General features: G+C 40.1%; 1 protein-coding gene across 1 annotated transcript in view; it reads left to right on the top strand.

Moving 5' to 3' along the window:
- Positions 1–22110, top strand: part of BMPR1B (bone morphogenetic protein receptor type 1B) — a 179822-nt gene that overhangs the window by 136112 nt on the left and 21600 nt on the right. The window contains exon 5 of the mRNA XM_058802918.1: positions 17001–17157. Within this exon, the coding sequence (XP_058658901.1) occupies positions 17018–17157 (140 nt within the window). The 5' untranslated portion in view covers positions 17001–17017. The remainder of the gene's footprint in view (positions 1–17000; positions 17158–22110) is intronic.

Raw genomic sequence — 22110 nt, 5'->3', positions numbered from 1 at the left:
TGATGGAAAATGTTGCACAATTCATGCATTTAGGTATGTTAACAGTATTTGTAGTGAGCTACAGTGCATTACACTAATGAAGAAGTTCAATTTTACTTCTTTACCTGGCTGTAAAATACACTATTTTATACAAATTAGAAGTTGAAAGCTTGGGAAAATATTTTTCTTTCTCTCTGAAACTACACAGCATCTCAGCTTGAAACACATATTTGCTGTAGGCCCCTTGTTCTTATGCCTTGGAGTATTTTTAGAGATTGACTGGAGCTGAAAGAAATGAAACATAGCATTTTGATCTCTTTTAAACAAATTAAAAGAAAAAAAGGGAAAGAAAATATTAATTTCAGTATTTTAAATTCATATTGGTGAGCATAGCCACCTTCTTTTAAGTGAAGTTTCATCAAGACCCACACTGTTGTATTTTTTTGGCATTGGTTGAAACTTCTTTTTGATTTTTGCTAAAGTCAGGGTTTCTAATTAAATTTTAATGGGTTAATTGAAAAAAAGAAATAAATACATTAAAAAAGGAGAAAAATTAAATCTTTAAAACACTTTGGAGGAACTAGGTTGAGGAAAAATGATAAAGAAGAGTGAGTTGAAGAAGAGAATAATAAAATATGGGAAACATTGTTTTATTGTCATTATTTTATGATTATGTGCCTTATTTTATAGTCAAATATGTGTGAACAAAATGTTACACCCTAGCCTTGTGTTCATTGTGCACATGAGAAAAATGGTGGAGAACCACAGCTCTCATACTTACATTGCTTATATTGGCATTATTTTATTGAATTGTATGGAAATATTTTCAATTTTCAAATTATCTCATTTCCACAGTGATTTGTTCAGTGGAACTAAGTCTTTGTTTCCTCAGTTTTGAGCCCTAACAGGTTATTATTTATTGATATATGTTGCATTTAGATAGAATATGTGTCTTCTATACATAATATATAAACAATATATATTTGCTTGTTTTTATTCCTTTTGAAATATCCCAGCCTGATGGAATTAAGCTGGTAGAAAGACCATGGATGCATGGCTTGCCTTCCCCCAGTGCTTTTGCCCGCATTTTCTTTTCGTGGTGTCCATATTTCTGGCAATCTCTCATGGATGTTTGTATTTTGAACAGCAGGCAAAAGAATCACTGGAAAATACAGCACGGTCTGTTTGATCTGCTGTTTTCCTCTGAACTAGCAACTCGCAGTACAACTGGTTTTGTCATTTCAGGATTGTTATTAGAGTGTGTAGGATAGGCAGAAATCCTCTGGCTGTGTTTCTGTTCTGTACTGTGTTATCCTCTGCTGTGTTTCAAGTCTCAGGCCATTCAGGATAACCTGGATGGAGCTGGAAAAGAGGGGATGTCTGCAGATGGCGTTCTTCTGTCTGTCTTGTAATAAAATTCCCATCTGCAGAACAGAAATGGTTTTAAGAGAACAGAGTTACTCACATCAGTGACTTGCAGATGGGAAGGTGCATCATGGAGCATCTGGGACATGCCGTGGATATTCATCACCTTGGGAAGAGGACCCACTTTTGGTTTCAGCATGTCATAGCCTCACTCTTTGGTTTTGTTACTTCACAGGGTGCTTGAGTGTAGATCAGCTCTTTTTTTTGGCTCCACAATGAAGCTGGGTGATGGCACATTGAAATTTTTAAATTATTTTAGTGGCACGGCTGCTCATGTTAACAGGGTCTGTGTGATGTTTTTGAAGGCAAAAGGATTTTTCTAGGGAAGGGTAAAAGGCCGTTTAAGGAGTATGAAGAATTGCAGGTTTTGAAAAACACCTGCTTTAGGAATACTGTCCTCTTAATTCATGTGGGCTTGCCTGATTGCTGGGAGGAGTCGCTCTTACAAATCTATAAAATCCTGTTGGGAGAGTGATCTCTTCTTTTATTGGTACTCTCTCTCTCTCATAATCCATGTCATAGTCTTTCGGACATTACTAGCATATGATGAAACTGAATATTTTTATTGAATCTATTGTGTAGTGCCAGTGGACCTGAGTAGGAGAAACGATACTGGAGAGAACATAAAAGGAATTTCTCTTCTCTTTAGATGGGTGTAGGAGAGTTCAATATTACCAGAAAAACTGCTTTGAACAATGCTGATAAAGAAGAGGTTTAATGAGGCTGGGGCTGTTTGTGGAAAATTAGTCCGTATTAGGGTATTATTCCTTCAGGGAGCGTTTATAATGCTGGCAGGAATGCGGGAAGAGGGGGCAGATCAGATTCCGGCACAACCTTGCAAGCTTTCAGCTGCTGATGCGTGGTGCACCTGTGTGTTCCCCTGTCTGACCTCAGAGCTGGCTCGAAAATCTCTGGCATCTGGAAGTGTGGGGAAAGATCAGGTTTTTAATTTTTGTGTGGGGAGGGGAAAAAAAATCCATCTTTCTTTTTTTTTTAAAGCTTAGAATGCCTTGTATTTTACATCTTTTTAAAGGATACTGGAAACTATTCAGTGGGTATGCTTTTTAGTGGTTGGAGGTTGGGTTTTTTCTTTTAATTTTTTTAAGCTAGTATCTTAAAGATCTCATAGTGATATGTCCAAAGAGATGAATAATACTCAGTTAAAAAATCTGGTTGGTTGGCAAGACTCGAGAAATTAATTTCATACTTTTGCTTATCTCAGGAAGAATGTTCTCCTTAGCAAGTGCAGATTTGAACAGGACAGCTTAGGCATTAATCTCATTTGTGGAGGTCTGGAATAGCATCTCATTTTCAAATTGTAGTGATGTGGAGATAAAATGTAAATACTGCCTGTATGAAAATTGTAACCTTGTACACCATCACTGGGCACTGCCTCAGGAACTTGTAAATTGTAAGTGCATGTAATTTACATTGCTTGGATTTAACTGTTTTGTAATTACACTTTGATTTGTATTTTTTTTATCAGACATGGTGGGGTGGTTAAGCTGTGCTGCTTATGAACTACCATGTGAGTAATTTCTTGGTATAAAATTGTGCTTATTAAATGCACGGATTTTCTCTTTCAGAGTTTAAAAGTTGTTCGATTTGGCATCTGTAGCTTTTTTCTTGCAGTCTACTTAATTGAATAGCTTCTCTGTTTATCTTAAAATGCAGATAAATGGCTTTCAGCGCAGTGTTTATAGCTTAATAGTTCCTGAAATGAGAGTCAACATTATCTCCTAGACTCTACTAGTCATAACTAATGATCCCTCTGCTTACACTGTTGGGCAAGCCGCGAGACACTGAACTCTGCAGAGAGCAAGGGCCCTGTGCAGTGGGAGGATAGTTTGTATGTGGTGGCGCCTGCTAGGCAAGGCTTTTATGGCTCAGTAGTGTTAATTGGGAACCAAAACTTGTCCTTGGCCACCTCTAACCTCCAACCTCCTGTTACTGAACTCTTCTAGGAATATGGACACAAACCTGAGGGGGAGTTGACAGCACACCGTGTTCTCCCTTCCCTCATCGTTTAAGGTGGATAATATCAGATTGTTCTTATATTTGCTTCAGTTTTTCCCATCAGAGCACATTTTGCAACAGAAAGTCTTTGCAGAAATGTAGTGCATTTTAATGTTCCAATCACTGGCAGGCAGCCTAACAAAGGCATTGTGTTGAGGCCTGGAAGAGGATGAGAAAATAATTAGGCAGCTGGCAATTACTGTATTTTGTTCTAGGCCTTTTTATATGACATTTAAATTTGTTAAATGAAAGAAAGATGATTTTTTTTTTTACATTTTCCTGACCTTTGGTTTAGTTGTGAATGGAGAGTTGTAAGCTTTCCTTTTTAATAGAGTTAAGTGCATGCTCTGGGAATAGAGAAGGGAAAGAAAGAAAGAGAAGTCAAGTGGATTTACCACCCATCAGTAATGCTTTATTTTTATTACCTTGGGAACAAAAGTTCCTTGCTTATGCATTAGACTAAAATAATATGGGGAGGAATGATGGCTTATGCGGTTAGGGGTTAATATTGTTCTGCATTCTCTCAGCTTGTCAATATGACCTTTTCCTGATTTTTTTAGCTTGCAAGAGAAGTATTTATTGGAAATTGCAGATGTAGGTGTTGTGAGGTGGATATCACCCTTGCAGTATTTCAGCCAGCACAGTGTTCTGGTTTCAAACAGAAACCAGAACAATCTAGCAGGAAGAAGCAAACCAGGCAATCTAGCAGGAAGCTTTTGGTGGTTTGAGGTGAAGTTCAGCTGGCGATATACAAAACAGTCTGTATCCCTGATTTCTGTCTCCATGGCCATCTAGTCCACTGTTTTGAGAGCTAATTAAATATAAACATCTAGGTGTGTGACTGGTTGTATATGAAAGCTGTTCCTACTTAAAGACACTTCTATCAGTCTTGCTTATGTTCCAGCTCCCATGCTTTTCATTGTTTTTCTGAGTTTTCACGTTATCTTAGAAGTAGGATTTGAGCTTTGTGTTGGCAGAGCAGCAGGCTGGTACAGAGCACAGTCTGGGTAACACCACATGCGCTGCAAAGGCCACAGGGTACCGAGAAAGCAAATTCAAAAGCTTCAAAGTCTCAAATTCAAAAGTTGTAAGTAGTTACAACTACTTACAACTCTTATGTTTTTGTTGGACATTGCCATGAGTGAGCTCCAGGAGACACAAGGCAGAATGAGCAGGATGCTCTCAGAGGGTTAAAAGAGAGGAATGTGATTGCTGCCAGGAGCACTGAGCAGTTTCTAGCAGGACCACGATTCAGCATTGTGCTGGCAGGAATTTAGACATCATCTATCTCTTTCACTTGGTACATGTGGTCTTGATAGAGTTACAGGTAGTTCTCTAAACTAGGGATGAATCAGGAACAGACCAGAGTATGGAGGAGGAAAAATTTAGCCATTGCCCCTGCTAGTATCAGATAGCTTTAAAAAAGCATGTGTAAGGCTCCAAAAAAGGAATTAGGTATTTGAAAAAAAAAATAAAAAATAAAGCATGCAAATTTTTTGAAAGAGGAAATTGGAGGCAGTTTTTTTATTTTGATTTTTTGTTGTATAAAGTCTTGTTTCTTACGTTTTACTCTGTGATCTTATCAAATATCTAAATGGCCTACTTGTTTTAGTCAGAATCTTGAAGAGTTAGCTCTTCTATAAGAAACCAGTTGAAAGTTCATATAGATCCAGATAACTTATGAGCATTTTCTCATAGGAATAAAGCTCCTCTTTCTTTGGAAATAATCCCATTGGTAAACAGCAGCTGCAATAAACCTTCCACCAAGAAATTTGATACGTAGTTCTGGGTGTGCAGATATCTCTTTTTTTCATCACCAGTTTCCAAACGTGGAATTAGAATAGGGAATGATGGAGCAGAAGCTGAAGTATCATTTCGTAGAGAAGAACATTTCAGTACAAATGCTGAGAGTATATGGTGACTGTAATGTGTGATGTTTACAGGTCAATATCAGAAAGAAACATTACTAACAGCATCTGTTGCTCACCTCTGACAGTTACTTGCTACCATGGAAATGATAGATGTTATATGGAGGAGGTGTGGTATATTATGACCAAATTATCTGTAATAAATCCTGATTACCAGATAAAGTTAACTAAATTATTTCAAGTATCTGAAATAATAATCTGTGTGGTTTTGTTTTTAAATAATACTGCTTTGTTTTATATAAATATGTGTGGATCACAGTTACAGGGAATTTTGACAGTGGTTAGCCAGCTTGTGCAGCAAATATCAGGATCATAAAATGCTCTCAATGGCTGTGTACTCTACCTTGAAATGAAATTCTTGCTATTGTTCGTTGATGGGACCAAAATTTGGTGCTGTATGATGCAGTTTATGAAGTTTCCTGTCTTTTTTGGTTTGTTTGGTTTTAGTTTTAGGTTTGTTTTTTTCTGTTTTTTTGGGGGTTTTTTTTCTTTTTTGTTTGTTTGTTTGGGTGTGGTTTTGGGCTTTTTTTTTTTGGCTGTTGTTTCTTGGTTTTTTTTTTTATTTTGTTTTTGTGGTGGTTTTCTGGGGTTTTTTGTGATGTGCTATGATAAAGCCTATGTATCCTGATAGCAACTTCACACCACTTTTCTGGATCCTTCTCTGAAAAAAAAAACCCCAAATTGCTGATTGCATGACATTTCTTTTCATAGTCTGTTCTCAATTGGCATTTTTTGTACCATAAGAAGCCTAAAACCACATCGAAACCTCCTTGTGATTGCTCTCATAGGCAAATACGTGTTGGATTGGGTAAATGAGGGCCAGGTCACTGTGGTGTATCCTGTATCACAAGTAGCCCCACTTTAAAGGGAGGTGAGGAGCAGAAGGCTCCAACTTCAGTGTGCGTTTTATACACTGACCTTGGAAGGCATTGCCAACCATCTGGAACAAGTTAGAAACTCTGTATTGCTCGGGATCTTTGTTTTATTTGTAATTCCAGGATTTTCTTTGCCTTTTGCCTTTTTACTGTCGCATCCTATGTAGCCTGAGTACCCCTCTGCGCCGGGCTGGAATAATATTGTTTGCCAGCTTACAATCAAAGCGAGCGCAGAGGGAAACAGCTGAGCCGTATTAAGCAGAGGCAGCCGGGGCTGCATTTCTTTGCTGCTGAATAACATGCCACAGGTGCAGGATTAGCCCGGCCTACGGTGCTGTGTTTGCTTAGCGGAGCCACCCTCTGCCTCCTCACATGACTCTCATCCTGGGGGAATCTGGCAGCGATGTAGCGAGCGCGCCCAAGCTCCGTGTAAGTAGAAAGCTTCAGCTTTTCAGCTCTCAAAGCACTTGTGCTTCCCCCACCTCGTCTTTCCCTTTTTCTTCTTTTTTCTTTCTTTTATATTATTTTTAAATTAAATTTTTTTTTAAGCCTGGCTTGAGCAGAACATTTAAGAGGCTGGGACAAAAAAAAACCCAAAACAGTGAAGTTCGGTGGGTTCTTCACAGAGGTCAGAGAGTGACTGAAGAAAGAGCAGTGTTGCTGGGGTGCTGGCAAGATGTGGGGCAGCAGGGAGCCAGCTGCTCGTGGTGCACAGGGTCTTGTGTTTGCAGATTTGGCTCCTGCAGGGACACACTCACACACACACACACACACTCTGGAGATTTCCTATTCATTCGCTTGGACTGGGCGTCAGGGTTTGTTCGGTGTCAGGAGGCCGATGCAAGCCTTTAGGTGCACTTTGGTTGGTGTAGATTGAAGGAGGAAGGTGGTAGATTTACAGAGAAAATACTGCAGATAAAACAAAAGGCTTCCTGTTACTCTTTTTGGTGAGGATTGAGGAAAAAGAGACTTTTAGAACTAGTACTTGGAAATCAGCCTGATCTTGAACTTAAAAGGATGTTTCACTTTTTCTTTTTTATATTAACCTTTGGATTTGAGGTTAATTTAAAAATAAGTGTTTTGGCAGTAATAGGCTAATTCTGGTGCCAGGTTTGCATTGTGGGCCTGAATTTCAGAGCTGGGACTGGTTTTAGCCTTAGTGATTGTCAGCCTTCTGTCTAACTTTGGTGATATATAGTGCTTGTGTATGTCAGTAATGCTTATTAAAATGCTACATCTGTTCTATACATTTTAAATGCTAGTTAATTGGAGAAATAGTCAAATAATAAAAACACATGTACTTTTTCTCCTACTCCTTCATATGTTCATGTTTTTTCTCCTACTGTTCATATCTGGCTGGACACTGGAAAAAAAAAAGTTTTACATCTGATGAGAGTTGTGGAGAAATCTTTAGAGAGTGAAAGAAAGGTGGTCATGCAAATCTCAGGTGGTCATGATAAGTTAATCTCTTGAAAACTTTTGGTCAAGGAGAAGAGCACATGGGATGTGAGCTTGCCAAGGGTGTTTGCAGTGCACATTTCTTAGGTTTTGAGGTTGTGTATGAAGTGTAGCTGTGGAGGTACATGTGTATGACATGGGGAAAAAAGCAAAGCAAGCAAACTCAGTGGGACTGAGGGCTGGTTCCTCCTCTTGCAGAGGCCTGAGTGGGCGGGCGAGCATGGGAGCCTGTTGATGGGCTGGTGGCAGTGTCACTGGCATGGGTGGCACACCCTCCCTCCCTGCCCAGACATGATCTCTGGAGCATTCAGAGAGGGAAGTGCTTTTAGGCTGCTCAAACACTTCTGGAAAACCATAGTGCTTATGTCTGTGGTCAAAATTCACTATTGTTGTTCCATGCGTGCAATTAATTTTGGTTTGCAGTAGAGATGCTTTCCTCCCCCTCTAAATGGATTTGTTTGTTTTCTGTCAAAGTGAGTAAGTCAATGACACTTTCTGTTGCATTCAGCTGTGTTTGCAGAAGATAAGGTTTGTGCCTCAGCCCTTGCTCATGAACACAAAGATCTTCTTCATCGCTTATGGTTTCCACTCATGCAGTTCAAATGCCTGCACAGCGTGTGTGGTGAGGCCAACAGTAGCAGCAGTCAGTTCAATGCAGTCCCTGCCTTGGCAGCTTAACAGGGCAGCAATTTATACTGTCACTTGTTCAATTGCTTAAAACTCTGCTGGGCCTGGTGACCTGTCAGGGTGGCATTTACCTCCAGGCGGAAAAATTCCTGGCGGTCCCTGAGCACTTCATTCAGCAGCAGTTAGTTGCTGAGGGTGTCGTAAACACCTGGGATTTTGGGAAGCAGATGGTATTAATCCATGAAAAATTATCAGAATACTAGGTATTTTTTTCTGACACCAAATAATCTGTCTTTCTGGAAGATAGGCAGGCACTTGAGGAAAAGTTGGAAGGGGAATTGGTAGGAAGCATCATCATCCCCATGGTCTGGGAAGCATGATAAGTTAATCAATAAACTGAGTTTAAGGGAGTTACAAATGTATGGCTACAGAATTTGAAACAAAACAAAACCATTAAAAATATAGCATGCTAATACCATAACAGCTGTATGACAGTTCTGGTTTTGTGAATTTCTACATTATCAATTTATTCTTACAAGAAGTGTAAAAGAGAATGACACCAGTGTAGCAGAAATGAGAAAGGAGTTGGTAATTTATGAAGTAAATTTATGAAGTAAATGCTCTTTAGGCTGAGCTGGGGTTATGTCACATTTACTCCTGAACAGACAAACCCAGTCAGTCAGAAGGGCACCAGCACCTCTGAATAGTGTTGGCACTGGTTTCTGCAAGCATGGCATGTGCACATGCTAATTATATTTTAATATCCAGGTGCAGTCTTTGATCTTGAGGTGAGAATGGCTAGCTGGTATTTTTATCTTCCAGGCACTATTTTTGTCTCAGCTGCATGGTGCTCTTGTGTTTCTTCTCTTCTGGAAAGGCAGCAGGAGTGACAGTGATTTATTAAACATATCTAAGAGATCCATGAGGTCAAAGCTGTCTCTTGCTGTTTCATTTAAATTCCATTGTCTGAATCCCTCGATCTCAGTATCATCTAAAATGATAATAAGTAAAAATCTGCAGCTTGCCCAGTTCAATCTTTGCTCTTTCCTAAAGATCAAATAGCAAAGCATGGATTAGTAGCAGTGGTATCACATTGCATTGCTTCCCATCTGTGTATTCTTTCCCCTGTTGCTGCTGTTCAGGAGAGTTTTCAAGATCACTTGTAGTGACATTTACATAATCTCTTGGTGATCACATTTGGTGTTTGCTGCTTGGAACTGCAAGAATATGTGGTAATTTGCAGCTTAGAAGCAGAAATGACAGCATAAGGATGTTGACAATAATCTTCCTGTATTTTTTAATTTTTTTTTTTTTTAATTTAGAGTGTGGCACAGACTCTGCTGTTTGTTGATATCCAAATTGTCTTTTTTTACATATTTGTGCCCTAATCTCTATCCCCTGTTTTGACCATAATTCAACTTTAGTGAATTTATGTTGACTACGCCTGATCACTTTTTGTCATTCGTGTTGAGGGAGATGGCCTCCAGAATGAGGTGCTCCATCATTCTTTTTCACAGAATATTCCCATTGGAAGTGATCCTCAAGGATCATCAAGGCCAGCTCTTGAGTTAATGGCCCATATGGGACCAAACCCATCACCTTGGTGTTATTAGCACTGTGCTCTATCCAAGTGAGCTGATCTCAGGCATTGAAGTCAGGCTGACTGGCCAATAGATCCCTGGTTCCTCTCTCCTGCCCTGTCTGAAAACTGGGGTGACATTTCCTTTCTTCCAGTTCTCATGTATCTCTGTGGATTGCCACAACCTTTTAAAGATGATCATGAGTAGACTCATTCTGGTATGTGCCAGCTCTCTCACCACTCATGGATGCATCCCATTAGGGCCTGTGGACTTGTGGATATCAAATTTGTCTAGGTATTCTTTAATCCAATCCTCCTTGACAAAGGGAATGTCTTCCTTAAAGCATTCCTTCTGGGCCAGAGATTCCTGGGGTATGGTCTGATGCAAAGGTGACCTTCAGTATCTCTGTTTGTGTCCAGAAGAATCAGTGATTCTCACACTGGACTTTGGATCTCACCTTAGTATTTATGAAGTATTTGCATTTGATTGTTCCAGATTGATAGCTCCAACACGTTTACCTTTGCTGTGCAAAATACAGCTCCTGAAAAGGGATTAAAATAAAGAAATTGTGTTGGTATCTTAATGAGAATTGTGTGGACTACCTGCTCATTCATCTTTGCAAATATTAAAGACTAACTTATATTTTAAAAGCTTTTATTTTGTCATAGAACATTTATACATTGAGCCAAAGGATTGCAGAAGATAGAATTAGACAAGGTGTTTGACACAGCTGAGTAATATTTATTAATGGGGAACTACACTGGATAGAGCTAGACTTTACTGAGTCCAAGATGACAGGATAAAACACTTTGCTTGCACTTTCCCTTGGAAATTAAAAAGTTGTCTTTCTGTTCTATTTTTTTTTTAATGTTGTGTTGGTACATGCTATAAAAATATGCCAACCAATTCCCATTTTTGTCCAAATGAAAAATATGTCCAAGATTAACTGTGGGCACCAGAAATGAGAGGAAAGCAGACAGCAAATTACACGTGCATTTGCCATGGGCTGTGTTAGCAAAGAAGCCTTTGTGTTTGTAAGTTGTGAGTATGGAATGGGTATTAGTTTGGAGGGTGTTTTTCTCAGTGGCTTTGTCACAGCTTGTTACATTACATGTTAAACTTTTTAGCTAATAATTTTGAAAAATAAAGACATCATTTAATGTGGTGCTGGATGCTTGTAGCTATATCGGCAGTTAGTGGCAATTCTATGAATATGGAGAGAAACAGTTTTTAAGAAAACTGCCTTGACAGGTTGTTTAAAAGCACATTTTATTTTAAACCTTATTTGGATTATGAATAGAAACAAAACCACCCCAAATTTTGAAATATAGAGATGAGAAGGAGCAACTTGTAGGTTCTCTGCATTTTGTTGTATAAGAAATCCAGCATAGGTGGGAAATGGTGCAAATCATACATAAGCCCTACAATGTTACATTTTTTGTAGTATGTCAGTTTATTACTGTGGGTGTATATCAAGGTACAGCTATTTTCAAGCACGGATTGATGCCAATCACAGTTTGGGCTCACTAGTGCAATATAGCCACATACTATATGTAAAAAAGCAAAATGTTCTGTTTTCGGGTTCTTTTCTGCTGCATTAATACCAGATTTTGTTTACTGTAGTTTTGGATCAAAAATATGAAGGTCTCAGCATCTGATATTTCCTTGAGTTTTATGATAGCCTTGAATATCCAGCAAAGGGAAATTCATGATCCAGTTTTCCTTCTCTGTTATGTACTTATCACCAATAAAAAAGTGTTTTACTGTTACCTCTCGACTATTTTACACAGTAGATCAGGCTGAGTTAAGAGGTGTAATTTATTTCAAGTCTTTTAAGTGTGCTGTGTTTTTATTGCTGACTATTTGCCAAAAAATATCCCATGGAAATTCTTTTATCTGGGAGCAGTAAAGTACAGTGAGTTAGCAGTAACTTATTTCCCTTTCTCCTAAACCAATCATGTTGATGGTATAACCCTGGCCTGGTGGGAAGTCATCAGGCTGTGGTTTATGATATGGCATAGGAAGCTCCAGCAGGATGTTGCAAGATAGTTTTGTGTTTTAATAAAAGTCTATTTTGAGGAAAAGCACACTATGTAGATTAGTGCAGAACATTGATGAAATCATCTTGTGGTTTAAAATTTCCATCTTAACTGTTTTATCAAGTTGACTGATTTTCTTCTCAGGTTTGCATTGTTTGGGTTTGTTTTCAATTACAGTTCAGACACTTTTGTATGAATATCCTTAATTTCCATTTTAAAGGAGCAGTTGAAATATGTTGAAACAAGTTGTTCCTTGGTGTGTAGAGCTTCTTTGGTGTGTGCCTTCCCTGAAGTTGTAAGCCTTGCTTGCGGTCAGGGGGTGGCCAGATGTTGTTATTAGACAGGGAAAACGTGAATGGATGGTATTGAACCCTTTTTTTTTGTCCTTAGCCTCTCCCTGGGGAAGGGGCAAGTCTGACTTTTACTCCTTACGGACCCCTGCAAGGTCATGACAGATTTGCTTTTTTCACTGCATAGACAGCACATAAATCTCCCAGCTGTGGCACAGAAATCAATCTGTTAAGATAACTATTGCTAATTCTTCATCCTTCAGGAGCAGGATGGCTTAAAATTCAAACCACAGAACACAGAGAAACAGAATAAAGAGCTTTTCACCTCCTGCATTACCAGACGTGTTGAATCGGAGCAGTGCCCAAAAGTCATTACCATCCAATGGCCATGGGCCAGTGTGAAATGAGTCACTGGGCTTTATCCAGATTCTAGTGGAGAAATTTCTGTCCAAATCACATAGCTATGGCTACAGTTGGCAGGGGCTGAAGTACTTATTGGCAGCCATGGCAGAGAGTTTGAGGACTGAATGTACACTGAAAGGCTGGCTCTCTAGATCAGATTTTTTTGAGCCAGTGTTAAGCTTAAATGGGTGATTTTCCTTTTGTGTGTGAGGTACCACTGCCTGAAGACCTGTCAAACCAACAAACAACCACGCTGTTTAAAACCAAGTTAGAATTCATCCTTATAGTTTCTTAATTGTCATTGTGGAGTGGGGATCTATGATGCTTCTCACACATGTAAAAAATTACAGCAGAACTCCCTGAAATGCCATGAAAGGGTTTGCCACATGACAGAGTTATTTGCTGCAAATCTTAGTGCTGATAGATGGAAGATTATATCTAAGAAGGTTTATTTGTTGACTCTGGAGGTTAGTAGAGGTTTAAATTAGACACTAACATTATCCTGTATGACCATGAGAATGACTTTCATTTTACAGCGCTTTATTTTCATTGTTTTCCTTCTCCTGAATTCAGGATCTTTGTAGATGTTCCTTTCTGGAAAGGACCCCAAAGCATAGAGGGAGAAACACACTAACACATGGAAAAAACCAAGCAGTAGCATGCTGCACACATCCCCATTCCCAGGTAGAGATTCGTAACAGAGGCCATCACATCACAGTTTCCAGTGGTCCCAGTCCTGGAGAGGAAAATATTTCTCAGGAGTAGCACTCCAAAGAGACATCAAAACCCTGGCAGCTGACTTCCAGTCCTTGTGGTGGATAGTGATTTGTACATGCTGAATTTTAGTGGAAAAAGAGTTAAGCTGAGAAACTCAGCTGAACCTGATGAATCTGTACCAGTCTGATGATGAGCTTCAGGTGATCAACAGCTTTCATAAATTCTCTGATGCAGTCAGTGAGTTTCTCAGCAGACTAAAATAACCTTATTTTTGATACCACTGTTTTTTGCATTTCTCCTGAGGGATGGGAAGCTGACTGTAAGCAACAGAATAGGCTACAACAAAGAAGCAGCCAAGATTAAATAGCCTGAAATCTCTTGTTTTCAGGGCTCTAGGAGAGATTTCAAAACCCAAAGGGCTTCTAAACCCTAGACAGAGCCAGGTCTGCATGACCAACATGTACTTGTTACAGAACAGCAGCAAATGCAGGATGAACAAGCTGTTTACCATCCCAAACTGTGCTTTTCACACCTGAAATCAGGAGGAGCTTGTTGCCAAGCTGAAAACTTCTTCCCACTTCTCTTGTGAGTTCCTTCCTGCATGTTTCCTTTAGGGAAGGGACTGCTGGAAGACCTGTCTGTGCTGAAGTCAAGAGTCCTTGCTGAAACTCAGCTCTGAGTGGGAGGAGAAGAGTTTTTACATGCTCCATGGTTGTCTGCTGGGTGAGACACCTGAATTTCAGAGGCAAGAGATCTGTCCATCATTTTAGCTATCAGCCAGGAATTGAAGGTGTGAAAGGAGCAAGAGAATAGAGTGAGAAGAGTTTTACATTTTAGAAAACAGAAAAGAGCTTGATTGAAACTGTCTTATTCCTGCCTATTTTTGTTTTATTGGATCTAATATATTTGACATGAACTGGTATGATTTTGCAGTAGTTTTGCTCTGGGCATTATGTGGAAGCAAAATACTAGGCTGCATTCCTAATTTCAACTCTTGGAAGGTGTAAATTTGAATGCCATCCTATCTGTCCTAAATTTTCCCAAATCCACAATACATCTCTAAATAGCCACCTCTGATGCTCTGCTGGTACTTCAGATTTTTGATTCCAATTCAGCAGCTTCTGCCTGTCTTATTATATCTGGGAGTGCAACAGGTCTAGGGGTGGAAGCTGTTGTTTATGGCAAGTTTTGCAGAAGCTGTTCAAGATCACATCACTGGTGAGTGATGGCCACAGATTATGTTTAGGTATGACTTCTTTTATGCTTGTTGGAAAAGTGAATGATCTGTGGTTGTATTTATTATGAGGATGGCATTTAGCTGCCTAAATTTAACATATTCAGGCACCATCAAATGTGTAATTAAACCTTCCCCCTTTTTTTGTGCTAGGTGTAAGAAGCTTTTGCCTTTCCACTCCCTGTTGGAGAAAGATCTCTGCTAAAACTGCAGGTAGCTTGTAGAAAGAGCTGTGGAAATGACAGAGTAAACTATTACACTTGTGAGCTAGAAGTTCACTTGGTTGCCTCATGAGCTTGAAGTCTGAAAATCCTTGACAGAAATATTAATATGGACATTCCCCATGCAATGGTAACAAAGTAATACTGAAAAAAATGGCTGTTTGAAAGGGAATTTAGGTAATCCCTAATCCTGTGACCCAGAGAGCAAATATCTTTTGATATTAATTTGTTATGCACAGGCTCCCTAATCATATTAGGAGAAACAAACAACAGTGCATTGTTTTTCCCTTAATTTAAGCATCTACTTCATCTTAAGGTACAGCTGTGAGTACACAGCAACACATACACACAATTCACCTTGAGTGAACTCATGCATTCGGTTCTGATTTTGCCAGATCTTACTGAAAACAGTGTGGGGCTGACAGCCAGTTGTGTCGTGAATCCAGTTTATATCTTAATGCTGGGCACAAGGCTTATGAGCCCATGGTTTGTATATGTTTTGTAACTGGTGGTCTGGTTTGACTTTACAAAGAGGTGAGCTGATCAAGAGGCCAGGTTTCAGTGGCATACAGAGGTACTGAGCAAAGGCCAAGCTGTATGAGTTTCTGATTCATAGGAGCATTAGTCTGGCATGGTGAACGATTCTCTTTCATGTGTATCACCCTGATATTATTGATATATGTCTTGTGCAAGGAATGTGCAAGGAGCGGAAGAGCTGTGGTGTTAAAAAGGCTAGTGCTTCTCTAAATGCAGTGTTCTTATGTGCAAAGCCCTACTTCTCCCAGAGCTAACAGGTTGCAGCTTTTTCCTGACTTTGCTGGAGATAAGCTGCATTCTCTCAAGTTACACTGCAGAAAACAAAAGCCTGTCAGCCAATTGCTGGTCCCAGTGCCTGTCCTGTGCTACCAGAGCTGGCACAGGAGAGGAGGGATATGCAGCGGGAGGCATGGTGTGCCCTGTCTGGTCCCATGTTCCCAGGAGCCCAGACTGAGCCTTTTCAGTCCTCCTAAGGGCAAGGACTGGTAGAAGAGCCCTGTGCTTCCTCCACTGCTTCAGAGTCCTTCAGCCTCACTCTCATCACCTCAGTTGTTGATTGCAGTCCAAGCCCTGAAGTGCAGCTGCTTGTCCCCATCCCCTCTGCCTGTTTGCCCACCCTATCTCTCCATAGGGAGCTAAAAAAGATATAATTATTTATCAGCTCCACAATAAATTAATCCTAATTATGGTGATTTGGAAAAATCTTAGAGTGAAGAGCAATCAAAGTAATTATAATACCAGTTGTTTATAAAGACTTAACATTAAATCAAGCACTTGAAGCCAGCTCTTCAGCTACTCTGTTGGAGACTGCTGCTTATAAGTGACCCTTTGGTAAGATTTCTTACAGGGAACCAAAAGGAGACAGAGGAATTGCCAGTTGAAGCTTTTCATGCTAATCTCATTTTTGTCTTTGAGGCTTAAAATTTTCACAAGGACTGAAAGTTGATATTTATGAGTAGAGCTGGAGGAAGGAGGGTGCTTAAACATCTCCTAGCCTGTCACCAACATCTCCAGCTGTACTCCACCAGCTCCATGGAGATTTAGTACTCTGATATTTTTAGAAATAATCACCTCCATATATTTCAGCATTGTTCATCCGAAACCACATTCTTCTCTTTTACTTTGTTTATAGACTTTTCTTTTACAGAAGTGAGCTCTTTCCCTTGTTTACCAAGCAGGGCTTTTGCAATTCAGTGACAGAACGTGCTGTTGAATTTGAAAGAACATCAGTTTCAGTTAAGACTTTGTTGAATTGTGTGCTCATGTTCTGTTCTGCCTGGAGTACCATAAATCCCACTGATTTTTATGGGGTTCAGTGAATGTAGATCTGTGCCGAGTGCTGTGGAGATAAAGAAAACTCAGAGGTGTAAGCAAGGATTTGACCTGTGTAATGCAATAGAAGAAAAGCTGTACTGTGCAATGTATAATAATAAAAGCACAATATATCTCTAGGCAGTGGCAGAGCTCAAACATCAGTACCTTTGATCTAATACCACCGAGGCCCAATAAGCCTCAGCCATGGTGACCATGTCAAACTACAGAAAAACATTCTGTAGTGAACTCTCATCTCAAATAACTTTCTTAAGTTTTGATAGGTAGAAGCAGTTTAAAGCCTTCATTTCAGGTCTTGCAATACATCATAGAACTGTTTCTTTTTCTTCCTCTCTCATAGCCAGTTTTCTAGACAACATGGCGTTGCGAAGTTCTGGCAAGCTGAGCATGGAGACCAGAAAAGATGGTGAGAGCACGGCCCCTGCTCCTCCCCAGAAGAAGCTGTCCTGCCAGTGCCACCACCACTGCCCTGAGGACTCAGTCAACAACACCTGCAGGTTTGTGGGATAGATATCTGTTGATAACACATGGCAAAACAAACTCGTGGCAGCTCAGCAATCCCAAATTCGGTGTTGCAGTTTTTGTTTAAGCAGTGATATGTAAATGAGTTGGTTTTCACTGTGTCTAAAAATCAGAAGTAATTTTTACCTAGATACCAGCTGCATGGTTGTTGGTTTTTGTTTTGCTTTGTTTTGTTAGGGCGTACGCATATTTATAATTTTAGATAATACTTGTTTTAATGAATTGCATATTCTGAAGGCTGAACTTTGTTTTTAAAGAAGCATGCAGTTAATGAGAGGAGACCTAATGGAGATACATTGAAATGTCAATAAATGCTTATAAATTCATAATCACTCTTAATAGAATACTATTTATAAGAACCCTGGTCTTTGTTTGTGTCTACAGCAGGTGTATTTGTAGGTCCTTAAGGCTTTGGGGTTTGGTTTTTTGTTTTTGTTTCTATGCTAAAAGGAAAACTATCTTGAAGTGAAGTGTTGAGTATTTTTGTCTATGAGCTGTAGCCTTCTGTTTAATTTTGGGCTTAGAATAGTACAGATTTCTCACCTGGGTTGGATTCTGCTTCCTCAGGAGCTTTTGGCTCCCTGAGGGAGAGGCAGGTCCAGATGTGCACAATCTCCTTGAAGGCTCAGCACTGGTCTGTGTTGCCCTGGCCCTGGCTGAAGCAAGCAGAGGTGACTGAGGGGACCTGTGGGGGGGACCAAGCTGCCGTTCCCCTACCCAAAAGCAGCTCTTGCTGGACACATACAATTGCTGTTGTGTGAGAGTTGAATGAACCTCTGTCTTGGCTTGAGGTACAGGTACAGTTTGCTTTAGCTGCAGCAGAGTTGGGCTGAGCTATTCATGTTCCATATGAGGGATTTAAACTTCTCTGCTTGGCTAGGAGCCGGTGTGATACTGGAGACACCAACTCTCAGCCTGGTGGAGCTGTGGGAGTCAGGGAGGCATCGAAGCAGGGCACAGATGTGAGCCCAGCTGGAGATGCAGTGCTCTTTGAGGTGAGATTGTCTGATGTTGTGTCAGCTCTTCAAGGCAGTGTATCTAAAAGAGAAATGAGGAAAGCCTAAGGTTGCTGAAGGCACTGATTGCTTTGTTGGATTTTTGAGCATGGGTTTGCAGCCTGACTTTATTCTTCTCAGCCTGCAGTTTCCTACTAAAACATATCAAAGTTTTGGTGACAGCTGTAAATATGATTCCCCCTTTCTAACCTCTTCCTACAAGCTCATGTTCCAGCCAGAAGTTAGCTCTCACATGACAGTCAGTTTAAAAAGCTATAAAACCCCACTCTGATACCAATTTGCTGATCCCCTGCAGCATCAAACAGCTGTTTCCTGTTCCTGCCCAGCAAGAGCCACAGCTTTCCCATGTGCTGTCTCACACATGCAGCAACAGGGAATTTGCAGATGACTTTTAAATCCTTGAATTAGGAAGCACAAAGGGATCAGTGTTAGGAACTGACTGAACAAGGTTTATCCCCCAGCTGGGAGATAACCTGCTTTTGCATGTTGCTTTGTTGGCATCATTGGCATTAATTATTTTTTATGGAACTGTGAGTGAATGTCCTGTTAGAATGCAGTTGTGCATTTTCCCTCACTGCAGTACTTTAAAGAAACTCTCTTCAGTCTCCTTTATGGTGTCAAATGTCAAACTTTTTTTAGGTGTTAATGCCCAAGGATAGGCAGTTAAGTGGTAATAAAACACAAAATTGTAATTCCTTTTGTCTTCATAATCCTTGAAGACTTCAGGCTTGAATGTTCTGCTTTATTGCCAGAATGATTTTTTCCAGTCTAGACATCAAAATAATAATTGAAGCTGGAATTTATCCATCAAATATATATATAATATATATATATCAAATCTATCACTTTTCTGTCCAGTCAGGAGTTTCCTGGAACAGTCAGGAGACTTGCTTTAGATCAGCTCCTCTCGTGCCCTGTTGCTGTCACCTGAGCAGTACCCACCTTGCCACTTGCCCAGTGAGCAACAGCGTAAGTGAAAAATTGCTGAGGAGTTTGGAGTAATGTAAAACAAATTAAATTAATTTAAATGCACTGCCTTCCTGGCTTGTCAGCAGCAATCATGTTCATGATAGTGATCATTGCTGTGGCTCCCACTGCCTTGGTGTGAGAGCTGCAGTGAGGTGTGAGGGACTCAACACCCCTTGTTTTCCCTGCATCTATTTAACTGTTAATGTAGTAACTCCTTTTTAAGTTCTCTACTACATAGCTGGAATTATGGATCATAGAGAAAAGAAGATCCTGAGCCTTCCCTTGGGAAAGAGAGGTTATTAGGTGTCTGGTTAGCTGGTTATTAGGTATCTGCTTTGTTGGCTGCATAGAGACAAAATTTCAAAAGATTTGACACAACCAACCAGGTTAGCAGGGATTATAAATTTCCCCTGAGGTTTGGAATCATGCTACTAGTCAGGCAGCAACTTTTGTATTTCATCCTGTGTGAATGACTGTTGGCACAATTTTAAAGCACTCAGGGAATCACTGAGTGTCACTATAAAGGAAGCTTCCCCGTTTGGAAGATCAAGAAGTATCAATTGCAGTATTTGTCTGAAGAATAAATTAAACGCTTCAGGTTAAAAGTTATTGCATTAATTATCTGCTTGCCACAGATGCAGCCACTAAAAGCATTTTAAATTTTTTAAGAAAAATTTTAAGATCAAACCTCTTGTCAGCTCTATCAATCTCTTAAGCTTTAGGCTGTGCTTGGACCTTCAGAGTTTGGACCTGCCAGCCCTACAGGAATGAGCCAGTGTATTCTGGAGCACCCAAGGGCCTGGCAATGCTCTGACACCCAGGAAATTCACTGAGTACATCCACAGCCAGGGCTTGAGCTCTGGAGAGCATCAGCCACTGTCCTTACCAGGACACTAAAGCAGTGAAGCATTTTATGAGCCCGGGAGCGAGAACCTCTGAAAGTTCAATGCAAAAGCATTTCCTGCTCTGTTTAAACTAAAACTCTCAGAATAGAATAGCTATTCTTATTGCAATCACCATTAAAATTTTCTCCTAAAAAACAGTCTCTCATCTCACATGAAGATTTCTATCTGCTACCACAGGTATTGAGCTTTAAAGTATATATCTGGCTCATAGTACCAGGGGTCTGAATGTTTATATAAAAATGAGGACATCTGGTGGCCATTTAAAATCCTCTCCATAATTGTATTTGTAGAAATTTAAAAGCCAACATTCTTTAACCACATCTATATCAAATCCTCCCAACAGCCTGCTGTGTTCCTATACAGAATTTCCTTTTCTTTATAGTTCTGCAGTTTAAGTCCAACAATACTTGGGAGAGCGAAGGATAACACGGCAGCATAAAAGGCAGAATGCTTTTCTGTCTAAGCAGAAAGCCATAGCTCTAGTTAGAGTATGCTTTAAAAAATTGAGCAGTCCCTGAGCACAGTGAAGTTTTGGAAGACCCATTGCAGGGTGAGCTCATTGAGGGAGGGTTAATGCCAAAGTGTAGCAAAAGGAGACCAAGGCAGGGGCTGAGGCTGATATCCTCACTCACCAGGACCCCATTTCCCCATGGATATGTGAACACAACAGGCAGTGACAGCTCCTTCAATAGCCCAGCCCTTCCCATGGTGGAGACAGGCACTCCTGTACCTCTGCTCAGGGCTCCTGGGTAGGGGGAAAGAGGGGTCACAAGTGGGGCCACTGTGAGCAGTTAAAAAATATTAGTGCACTCAAGGCCCTGACAGATGAAACCTTTGGAGAAGGCCCACAGTCCTCTGCTTGCAAAGGGTGTGTTAAACTGCTGCATGTTGAAACTTTATTCTTCTTTCTCAACATCTGTGCAATTCATAAAAGGCTTTCAGTAAAGAAGGTCAAAGCTGCTTTGAACACAACCGGGACCTTGTTTTGCTGTTCCATTTCAAGTTTTCTGTGTTCAGAGTGAATGCACGGACAGTTGTGTCTGATCATAATTAATTGCATATTTTAAAGCACGATGTTACGATTAATTGGCTTTGACTGTAATGGGATTGCAGTAAAGGCAGAGGCTAATTAGGTGCCTTGTCGCACTCTATTTTCATGCACAAATAAATGCTGACAGTTTTAAAGATTGGGCTGATAAAGTTTAAGTTCCTGTGTGTTGCCTACTAGATTGTATTTCTGCCCAACTGTGTCTTTGGTTATCTAAAGCAATTAAATAATTAAGTTGCTTTTTCAGTGGTACCAAAGCTGATAATTCACTTGAGTGATGTTATTTTCATTGTCCTGTTCTCCAGATGATATGCTTGAATTTTCTTTGTAATTTGGTATGTGGGAAAAAAAAGACTTTGACAGTGGCCAAAGCACTTTAATTTTTAGGGACAAATTGAACATTTTCTGATAAAGGAAAGGTGAGATCTTAAATGTTAGCCTTTCAATTTTTTAATGTTTATGTTTATTTTGAAATTTCCTCCTTTATACAAGAAGTTTTGTAATCATTTTAAAAAGAGTGCAGAGACTTGTCATGTTTCTTTGGATGGAAGTGAAAAATTGCTCTTGTATCAAAAGGAGGAATGTGAAGAGGAGGAGTGGAAAAAAGTAATAATACTTGTATGGACTCATTTGAAATAAATTAAAGATAAGGGATCTGTTCATGAAATTATGAAAGCTACCTGTCTCTTTGTGATAGGCATTGAATGAGGGAAAGATGTTGCTTTTCAGAGCTGTGTACTGCCATCCCTGGCTGTGTCACACACTCACAGAGCCGGGTGGGAAATCTCCAGCAGGCAGGTTTGGGAAGCTGAGGAATCACAGCTTCTGTGAGAAATGGCTGCTGGCCAGTGGGGACATCTGTGTGAGCAGATGCAAAGTTGTTGGCCTTGGTTCCTCTCTTGTGACATTTAGGAAAGGTCTGAGTTAAGATCTCTGCTTTCTTTGTGGTAATCTGTAATTGGAGCAGCGCCTTCTATATCACTGTCTGTC

This window comes from Ammospiza caudacuta, chromosome 4 (assembly GCF_027887145.1).
Source record: "Ammospiza caudacuta isolate bAmmCau1 chromosome 4, bAmmCau1.pri, whole genome shotgun sequence".
Lineage (NCBI taxonomy): Eukaryota > Metazoa > Chordata > Aves > Passeriformes > Passerellidae > Ammospiza > Ammospiza caudacuta.
The sequence above is the reverse complement of the archived record's forward strand: the minus strand, read 5'-3'. Positions and strand labels throughout refer to the sequence as shown.